Source organism: Triticum dicoccoides, chromosome 3A, assembly GCF_002162155.2.
Source record: "Triticum dicoccoides isolate Atlit2015 ecotype Zavitan chromosome 3A, WEW_v2.0, whole genome shotgun sequence".
Classification (NCBI taxonomy): domain Eukaryota; kingdom Viridiplantae; phylum Streptophyta; class Magnoliopsida; order Poales; family Poaceae; genus Triticum; species Triticum dicoccoides.
The window spans coordinates 128,775,379-128,786,422 of NC_041384.1; the positions used below are offsets into that span (position 1 = coordinate 128,775,379).

Genomic DNA, 11,044 nt, shown 5'->3' on the forward strand with positions numbered 1-11,044 from the left:
CATAACAACATACGTTGTTCCCTTTGTCATCGGTATGTTACTTGCCCGAGATTCGATCGTCGGTATCTCAATACCTAGTTCAATCTCGTTACCAGCAAGTCTCTTTACTCGTTCTGTAATGCACTGTCCCGCAACTAACTCATTAGTTGCATTGCTTGGAAGGCTTTAGTGATGTGCATCACCGAGAGGGCCCAGAGATGCCTCTCCGACCATCGGAGTGACAAATCCTAATCTCGATCTATGCCAACTCAACAAGTACCATCGGAGACACCTTTAGAGAACTTTTACAATCACCCAGTTACGTTGTGACGTTTGGCAGCACACAAAGTGTTCCTCAGGTAATCGGGAGTCGCATAATCTCATAGTCATAGGAACATGTATAAGTCATGAAGAAAGCAATAGCAGTAAACTTAAATGATCAAGTGCTAAGCTAACGGAATGGGTCAAGTCAATCACATCATTCTCCTAATGATGTGATCTCGTTAATCAAATGACAACTCATGTCTATGGCTAGGAAACTCAACCATCTTTGATCAACGAGCTAGTCAAGTAGAGGCATACTAGTGACACAACGTTTGTCTATGTATTCACACATGTATTATGTTTTCGGTTAATACAATTCTGGCATGAATAATAAACATTTATCATGATATGAGGAAATAAATAATAACTTTATTATTGCCTCTAGGGCATATTTCTTTCACTTGGTCCATGACAGCCCGGTAGAGGTCAGGGTGGACGTTGACCCACTTGCTCTCCCTAATTAATGACGATTGCCACCTGCTTGATGACCTCAGTCATGTTGTTGAAGACGCTCAGATTTTCATCCATGAAGCCGCACCTCTTCCTCTTCCTATCAGGCACATGATCGTGATCACCACCCTTATCAGGACCATCAAGGACGATGGCCTCTAACTCCTGAGTGTATGGATAGTCAGGCATGGGCTAAACGAGCGGCTCACCAGAGCCCATGGCATGCTTGTCGGTCGCCAGCCCAAAGGAGAAGATGTGCTGCATCGGGGTATAGTTATGGATAGGTGTGTTGAGGAATTCTACATCCTTGGGGTGGTCCTAAGAAAGAAACATAGAGAGGTTCATTGTGATAGGACAATGGTTGATGGGCTTAAATAAGGGGTACGTGAGCTAAGCGCGGTGTGCCTTGGTAGTGCTCTTCCTCGAAAACGATCGAGCAGGTGGTCTGATCACATGAGGCGCCCCTAAGGTCTCTGAGCTTGGACACTTGGATCCATCTAGCTCTCCACTTCCCAAGGTGGTTGTAGACCTGAGTGGTGGTGATCTCCTGGCCATAGAACTCGAACACCTGCTTGGCAACAGAGTTCAAGTGTACCTCCTTAAAGACCTTGTCAGTCCTAACCCCACTGGCTATGATCTCACACATCTTGTTAAGCATGAATGGGGACAGGAACAACTACCATTTCATGGAGTTCTCCTACTATCCTTCTTTGCCTTCACAACTGCCTTTTGTGCAGCAAGAGCAACAATATTTGGCACAACCAGCACAAATGATGTAGGCATAGAAGAAGGAGCCATAGCCGACCCCACAAACACATTTGAATAAGGAGGCATCTGGTCCTTGGGAGGCTGGGAGTCCTCGACATAGGATGCCGAGAACTGGCTCTTGGATAGGACGATGGCCTGACTTAACTCTTGTGTGCTCATGTCCTACAATCGTAGCACACACATGGGCAGTAAGCATAGCACACACTACCAAACCATCAAGTTCAACACAACACCATATGAGTACCACACATCAACTAGCATGCTACTAGTCATGGAGTTCAACACACTACCACACATCAACATGCATGCTTCCAATCCATGGAGTTCTAACACACTAGCACATAACAACAAGCATACTAGTCCATCACAACTAGCTACCAATCCTTGCCGACATGAAACAACCCCTAGCATGCTACAAATCCATCACCACTAGCTACTAGAACATCACATTTTCAGAGACCGGCAGTGTACAATGCTACAATATGGTCACTGATCTAACCTACCACATGCTCATGGATCTAGCTAGAAGGAGTACATAGATGGGGGCGATCGAACTAACAACCATCGATGTAGCTCGAAGGAGGCGCGGAACGGGTCGGAGAAGTAGAGGACACGAGTCACCTCCGCCGTGTACCGTCAGCCGGAGAAGAAGTGCTGCTACCTGCACATGGGTGTCAATCCACGTGGGAGGGAAAGCTCGAAAGAGGGGAGGGACGATGGCAGGAGTTTGAGCGATGAGGTGAAGCTGGCTATATAGGGCGACGAGAGGTGACCCCAATTCCTCCCTCCGCTTTTTCGGAGATGCGCGTGAGTTTGACCCATCTTCGTGGTCACATGAACTTGGCGCCATCTTCCCTTCCCCTGCATCACCCGAGCCTGGCTGGCTGGAAACTGCCGTTCCTAGCGGGTTTGATAAGGAGGTGCTTTAAAGCCCATGTGATGCAAATACATGCAACCAAACCGTCAAATTTCTCCCCGCATGGTCCTGGTTGTGCTCAATGCGCTCAACCAAACACGTCCACAAATTATTTGATAAGAAAAAAAAACAGAGTCTCGTCAAAAAACCCAGCGTAGAGTAACACAGTACAACGACCACAAAGACGAGATCAGTGCATGGCGATCGACCTGGCCTTTTTCTGACGAACTGCGATCGTAAAAGGAGTGCTCCCTTCCGCTCTATGCCTCATGCTTTTTTTAGACATAGTGCAGACGCAGGCGCTCATAGATACACACACATACTCACCTCTATAAACACACACGCACCTCCTATGAGCGCCTCCGAGAGACTGAGCCGTCATATCATTTTGAGATTGACGAAATCACTATATACGTCTCTTAGTCAACGGTAGACGCCTCGTAGTCAACGAAAATGTCTCCTCCCACTAAACTTGCATTGATGATAATCTTGAAATAAATTCAAAATAATGCGAGCACCAGAACTTAAACCCTCACGGGCTAAAATACCCATGTCCTCCTAAACATGCATCAACAAGTCGGTTCGCTCCAAGCCTCCGTGGCAGTGCATCAGCAAAAAAAAGGCCAGGGCCTACTAGCGTGGGAAAAAGGGACGGAGACTTTTATGCCAGTAAAGCTGCATATTCGGCTGATGTTTGATGCCATATCGCTTGGCTGGCACATATAAGAGCGCGTTTGTTTATAGTATCTCTCTTGGTAACCTTACACGTCAGGTTGGCAGTAGGCCTGATTGATTATATTAACACGTACGCCTTGTCTGATGCTTAGATCTTGCACATTCGTCCAAACATTTCCTGGCCGGTTTAGGACATCGGTAACAGCAGCGACAGAAGCCAAAAGTGAACCACTCACTGGCACTTGGATTAGTTGCACAAGCACAGTGGAAAAATCTACTACTTGCATTTCCTACTAGTACTTGCATTTCTCAGTTCACTGAACTCATTGGAAATGCCTAGGACAGAGTTCATTCACTTGCCCAACAGCCCGAATGATATTGCATCATGATTTAGCGCTAAGGCTGGTCATAATGGGAGTATCATAACTATCATGCATGCCAAGTAAGCAATTTTGATGATGTGGCATAGCATTAAATGAAGAAAAGAGATGGTTCAGTATCATATCATGATACCGTATTATAATAAATGCAATGCTACTATGTGTCATGCATGACAATAAATAAAGTCATCTATTATACTAGTACATGATACTATGCATTATGGAGGTAGTATCACACACTAGTATCATATGCATGATACTAACTTATGATACTACTTATTACAAGCAGCCTAAGATCACATGTGATGCTCCAGTCCCTATCAAGGTTTCCTCATGTCTATCAGATTGCAATTATGAGCTCTAAATGCACACCAGTAAGCCATCAATGAATGTAATGACGACTCCAGATTCCGGAAAAAGATCCGTGAATGGGAAAGACCAACTTGTGAATAGCACCAGTATCTTTCTGCTGAAACTCGCCAATGCCACTATTAGGAGTAGTACTATTCAGAGGGAACAGAGTGCCAATGGGCTGCCTACACGTACGGTTGAGTTCATCCCATGGTAACAGCTCCTACAGAGTCACGACACGACTACACGTCCGCATGAACTACAAGTGACCCTGCTGTGCATGCACGCCATGCCAATCTAAGGCGTGGTCACCGGCGGAACAGGGACAGGGCGCCTCGAGCGAAGATCCCCGTACTCCCAAGCACATCGTGAGCGCCACCGCCTCGTCCTCGTCCGAATAATTGAGCCTTGGGAGTGTCAGCCAGGGGCCGAGCTCACACGTGATCCGTCAATTATCTATCCATTCACTCAGTCAGTCAGTAGGGGACGAACCGGGCCGCGCGATCCCGGCGGCAGCCCGCAGAGTTACCGCGCACTTCACCTTCACCTTCACCTTCACCATGGATTCCGGGCTCGCTTTGGCCTCGCCCTCGGCGCGCATTAACTCGCCCAACCACAATCTCAAGCACGGCAGAGGTGAATGAGCCTTTAAGGAGCCACCATTACTGGACCTGCCCCGTTGCGGCAACGGACGGCAGCGCCTCGTGCCGGTGTCTCTCGTCTCGACCCTCGCCTAGTCGCCCGGCTGTCTGTATAGGCTTGAGGAGTGAGTGGACGTCCGTGGGTCGAGCTAGCCAGCTAGTGAGTGAGTGTGTGTGTGCGCGCCACTGCTTTGCGGCGCTGCGGCTCTCGCGCGGTTCCATGGCGGTCTCCCGGCTCTCCGTGCTCGTCGCCGCGCTGGCCTGCTGCTGCCTCGCGCGGCTCGCCCAATGCGGCGGCGGGGGCGGCGGGCAGAACTACACCTCCATGTTCAGCTTCGGCGACTCCCTGACCGACACCGGCAACCTGCTCGTGTCCAGCCCGCTCTCCTTCAACATCGTCGGCCGCTTCCCCTACGGCATGACCTACTTCCACCGCCCCACGGGCCGCTGCTCCGACGGCCGCCTCGTCGTCGACTTCCTCGGTGCGTGCCCTGCCACCCATTGCCGACATTTTGACATTTCTGCCAATCTTATCCGGTTTCTTTTGGCCGCAGCGCAAGCGTTCGGGCTGCCGCTGCTGCAGCCGTACCTGTCGCGCGGGGAGGACGTCCGGCAGGGCGTCAACTTCGCCGTGGGCGGCGCCACGGCCATGGATCCGCCCTTCTTCGAGGGGATCGGGGCGTCGGACAAGCTCTGGACCAACCTGTCGCTCAGCGTCCAGCTCGACTGGTTCGACAAGCTCAAGCCTTCACTCTGCGGCTCACCCAAAAGTTCGTCGTCGCCGCCGCCATTTCTTTACCAATTAGCAGTCGGATTTTGGGGTCAATCTCCACAACCAGTTGCTCATTGCAAGATTCCTCCGCTTGTCTTTTTAAAATCGGAGCAGGTTGCAAGAAGTATTTCAGCCGGTCGCTCTTCCTCGTGGGGGAGATCGGGGGGAACGACTACAACTACGCCTTCTTCAAGGGCAAGACCCTGGACGACGCCAAGTCCTACGTCCCCACCGTCTCCTCCGCCATCATCGACGCAACCGAGGTGAGCAGAGCCGCATCCTCTTCTCTTCCATTGTTTCACCAGCGCAGCTCTAACTCTGCTGGCTGTGTGTGCATTGGCGCAGAGGCTGATCAAGGCAGGCGCGATGCACCTGGTGGTGCCGGGGAACCTGCCGATGGGGTGCTCGTCGGCGTACCTGACGCTGCACCCCGGCAGGAGCAGGAGCGACTACGACGCCGTCGGGTGCCTGAGGACGTACAACGACTTCGCGCAGCGCCACAACGCCATGGTCCAGCAGAAGCTGCAGGTGCTCCGGCTCAAGTACCCCAAGGCTCGGATCATGTACGCCGACTACTACGGCGCGGCCATGTCCTTCGCCAAGAACCCCAAGCAGTTCGGTGAGTTTATAAACTTAGCTTTGCAACCGCTGCCATTTTTTCCGTTCATAGGAGCGAGCACACGCCGATCGATCGACCGGCGGCGATATCTAGTCTAGGACTAGGATAGCATCCGAGCTGAACGGACAGGGATGCGTTGGAGTTTTCTACTGTACGTGATGAATGAAGCACCATGATGCGAATCATTCAAGAATGACAGCTACACTTAGAGGTAACCATGTCCGAGCGATGGCCCGCCACGGTCACGGTGTGCCATCATCAGTATGGGGCACGTACACCGGCACAGTATTGATGCCGGCTGAAATAGGGGCCAGGAAGATGCTGCAAAAGATTGAAAAGATTTTTGGGGATCTGAATGTTCCTATTGGCTGGCCTTTGGGGAAAGGCGAGCCGTGTTGGAGCATAAAAGGACTTGTTGCTCCTAGACTGAAAAGACATGGTCCAGTTAAGTACATAATAAGCACATTTTTCTGTTTTATTGGCATGCACTAAGCATCACCAAGTATATAAGTTCCATCAAGAGTATGTTGATGAGGTGGTTTATGGGTTGGCACTGGCAGGTGAAGTGTCACCTTGCTAATTAGTGGTGGCGTTGCTGAATGCTACTAACTTGTGAGGTTGTGTGGGGGTTGCAGGGTTCAAGCAGGGGCCGCTGAAGACGTGCTGCGGCGGCGGGGGGCCGTACAACTTCAACCCCAAGGCGAGCTGCGGCGTGCGGGGGTCCAGCGTGTGCGCCGACCCGTCGGCGTACGCCAACTGGGACGGCGTCCACCTGACGGAGGCCGCCTACCACGCCATCGCCGACAGCATCCTCCACGGCCCCTACACCAGCCCCAGGCTGCTCTGACCCTCAGCCTCCTTGCTTCTAGCGTGTGTGCTTGCTTGTTAAGCTCCGGTAGTTTTCGTGACTGATCTGTGTAATGGCTATGCTATGGGTGACCAACTGGACAGAAGCTAGATCGAGGTGCAAGTGTTGATTCGCCTGTTACTCCCTCCATTCCGTCCCAAAAATAAGTGACTTAACTTTAGTACAAAATAAAGTTGAGTCATTTATTTTGAGATGGAGGGAGGGAGTACTATATAATGACTGTGCGTTTCAATCTGCTCCGGAAGCCTGTGATCACAATGACACAATGCGTGCAACACATCAGAGACCCAATGCCGGCCGGCATGGAAAAGCTCACTCCTCGCACGGCCAGGAGCTAGTGGAGTGCGCAAACAAAACTGCTAGACTTGTGGAGGGCTTTTTAACGGACTAAGGGCATCTTCAACCGTTTGCCCCTTAAAGGACCGAAATAGCGCCGTCTGGGAGCTAACTGACGCTATCTTCGTCATGGGAATAGCGTCGGCTGGGGGCTAACCGACGCTATCTTCGTCGTGGGATGGTCGGGTTTTCAACCGCCGCCCAAGTTGACCCCCAGACGCCATTTTTCAAATTTAAATTGGGCCCAAATGTGAACAAAATAACTTGATTTTGAACGAAATTTAGGCTGTTTCATTCATATTTGTACAAATTTAAAGACATACACAAGAAAATCTAAAAAAACTACGTTGCCACCCCGAGCCTACTTCATGCCAAGGAGCTGGTAGAAGGCGGTGTAGTCCCAAAATAACTTGATTTTGGACGAAATTTAGGCGGTTTCATTCATATTTGTACAAATTTAAAGACATACATAAGAAAACCTAAAAAAATTAAACCGCCGCCCCGAGCCTACTTCATGCCGAGGAGCTGGTAGAAGGCGGTGTAGTCCCAAAATAACTTGATATTGGACGAAATTTAGGCGATTTCATTCATATTTGTACAAATTTAAAGACACACATAAGAAACCCTAAAAAAACTACGCCGCCGGCCCGAGCCTACTTCATGCCGAGGAGCTGGTAGAAGGCGGTGTAGTCCATGCCGTCGTCGCTGTCGTTGTCGTCATCGCCGTCGTCCTGCACGTCGCCGTCCTTGCTGCACCCCTACCCTGGATTGCCGTTGTGGACGAGGTTGGTCGGCGTTGACGCCTCCTCGTCGTTGTCGTCGAGGACGATGACACCACCCTCGTCGCGGCGGCGGCGCCATGCGGCGATCTCCTTCAGAGCACGGCGCTGGCGCTCCATATGGGCCGGACTGATGGGCCGAAAGGATAAAGCAGAAGACTGTCCCCCGTATCCGGGTAGGACTCCTATATGCGTGGATGGCAAGTTTTGTGTCCGGATCTGTTGTTTCCTTCCTCTACAAACCGACTCTGTACAACCCTAGGTCTCTCCGGTGTATATATAAACCGGAGGGTTTAGTATGTAGAGGCTATCAGAATATTAATAGGCTAGACAGTTAGGGTTTAACCATTACGATCTCGAGGTAGATCAAGTCTTGTGACCCCTGTACTCATTGAATAAAATTAAGCAAGACGTAGGGTTTTACCTCCTTTAAGAGGGCCCGAACCTGGGTAAACATTGTCCCCATCGTCCCTTGTTACCATTGATCCTCACACACACAGTTCGGGACCCCCCACCCGAGATCTGTCGGTTTTGACACTGATATTGGTGCTTTCATTGAGAGTTTCGTTGTGTTGTCAACGGAAGAATCGATGGCTTGCCTCGTCATCGACGACGATGCTGTTTTCGGGGAGACCTTTCTTCCTGGCCAACTCTTTGTGTTTGGCGGCTTCACGCTACGTGCCAACTTGACCGGCCGCCTTGAGCAGGTCGACAGCTATGCCCCTAGTCACCAGACCAGGTTTGGAAGCCTGAGCTACATCACTGACATTCGAGGAGATCTGATCTTCGAGGGACTCACGGCCTCGACCGCCACTCCACACCCATACGAAGAAGGCCCTTCGGATCCGTCATCAAATCCCGTTCAGTGGTCGACTCTCACGCCTGCCCTGGCCTTAGATCCGGGGCAGACCACCCTGTCCGAAGACGGGAAGGTGAACCGCGCCGGACTCTCTCCCGTCAAGGAGCTTTCAGCCGAAGACCCAGATGCAATCATGCCGTCGGCGGACCCGGACTCAAACGGGGTTCTCCCCGTCATCGGGAAGCTGGATTCGTTCTGGACGTCAACTCCGATCTCCCGAGACCTGCATCTAATGGGCTCGGTCAAGTGGTTATTACCAAACCTAGCTCTGCAGATCCTCATGCGTCTGTCCAGCTTTGGCTCTTAAACGAAATGCTGGACCTAATGCGATCTCTCGCCATCGTGGAAGTATCGCCTCCGAAATACGCCCAGCTTGAGCTGGGGGCTGAGGGTAGGGAATTTTACGTCCCACCCACCACCCACTTAATAGCCACTGTCGAAGACTTAACCGACATGCTAGACTACACCTCAGAAGACATCGATGGCTTGGACGACAATGTCGAGGCCGAACCAGGCCAAAACCCGCTCGTCACCGGGCGTTGGATGGCCACTTCTACTTACGACATATACATGGTGGACACACCTGAGAAGAAGGATGACGATGGCACTCAAAACCCAGATGAGGATAAGCCTGTCGATGAACCACCAAAGTGCCAGTATCAGCGGCACCGGTCACGATCGCGTCACGCAAGCGAAAGCAATACGGACACCGGAGATAATAACACTCCAGACAACGCCGAAGATCCCGATCACCCCGTTGAGCCCGTGTTTGAGCAGGATGAAAGGGAAGAAGGTCAATACAGCCCCGAACACGCCGATCACGAGGATTCGAAAGAAAGTAACTACTTACCTACCTCTGAAGAGGATGTCAGCCTCGCCAACAAAGATTTCATCGTCCCAGAAGAACCCCTCGAACAAGAACGCTTCAAGAAACAGTTTATCGCCACCACATGAAGCCTGAAAAAGAAACAGCAGCAGCTTCAAGCCGGACAGGAGACACTCAACGACAGATGGACCAACGTCCTGGCTGCCGAAGAATACGGCCTCAAGCGCCTAACAAAGAGTTACCAAAAACGCAGGCTACTGCCACAATTTGACGATGAGGCCCTTGAGCCAATACCATCAAAATACAGTTAGGCTGACCAACAGGACCGACCGCCACATGGACGGGACAAAGCGGCTAATTATGCCAAACACCAGCCCGCGCCACCTCGTCATAGAGGCAAGGAGACAACGGCTCCGGGCTACACATACGACTTATGTCAGGACCTGGACAATAGAGCCGACCAGACAAGACCAATCTATGGATCAAGAGGACGTGCTCCAACATGGGATGACGGCCATCAGGCCTGGCATGACAGAGATAACCAAATTCGGGGTCAGCCCCGAACACAGATGTCATCCGAACTCTATCGCGATGTCACCCAATACAGAGACGCCGCACACCCTATGTGCTTTACCGATGAGGTAATGCAGCACCAGTTTCCGGAATGGTTTAAACCCATAAACATCGAGCAATATGATGGAACGATGGACCCTGATAACCCACAAGTATAGGGGGTCGCAATAGTTTTTGAGGGTAGAGTATTCAACCTAAATTTATAGATTCGACACAAGGGGGCCAAAGAATATTTGAAGGTATTAGCAGCTGAGTTGTCAATTCAAACACACCTGGAGATTAAATATCTGTAGCAAAGTGATAAGTAGCACAATAATATGATAGTTTTGATAGTAGTAGCACTAGCAATAGTAACAGTAACAGTGATAGTAGTAGTTTTGTAGCAAGTGTAACAGTGATGATAGCAGTAGTAACTTCACAAGAACAATATAGGATAAATTCGTAGGCATTGGATTGGTGACTTGTTGGATGATATTCATCATGAGACAGCTATAACCTAGGGCAATACAACACTAGCTCCAGTTCATCAATTTAATGTAGGCATGTATTCCGTAAATATTCATACGTGCTTATGCAAAGAACTTGCATGCCATCTTTTGTCCCACCCTCCCGTGGCAGCGGGTCCATATTGGAAACTAAGGGATACTAAGGCCTCCTTTTAATAGAGAACCGAAACAAAGCATTAACACATAGTGAATACATGAACTTCTCAAACTACGGTCATCACCGGGAGTGGTCCCGATTATTGTCACTCCGGGGTTGCCGGATCATAACACGTAGTAGGTGACTATAACTTGCAAGATCGGATCTAGAACATGGATATTATGGTGATAACATAAACGGTTCAGGTCTGAAATCATGGCACCCGGGCCCAAAGTGACAAGCATTAAGCATGGCAAAGTCATAGCAACATTAATCTTAGAACATA

General features: G+C 50.4%; 1 protein-coding gene across 1 annotated transcript; it reads left to right on the forward strand.

Annotated features, from left to right (window-relative positions):
- Window positions 1-4,343: 4,343 nt before the first annotated feature.
- On the forward strand, window positions 4,344-6,858 carry LOC119267556 (GDSL esterase/lipase At5g45910-like). Its single transcript, XM_037548961.1, has 5 exons — window positions 4,344-4,966; window positions 5,039-5,254; window positions 5,371-5,519; window positions 5,602-5,875; window positions 6,511-6,858. Exons 1-5 carry the CDS (start codon window positions 4,705-4,707, stop codon window positions 6,720-6,722), a joined length of 1,113 nt encoding a protein of 370 aa, XP_037404858.1. The 5' UTR covers window positions 4,344-4,704; the 3' UTR covers window positions 6,723-6,858.
- The last annotated feature ends 4,186 nt before the right edge of the window (window positions 6,859-11,044 follow it).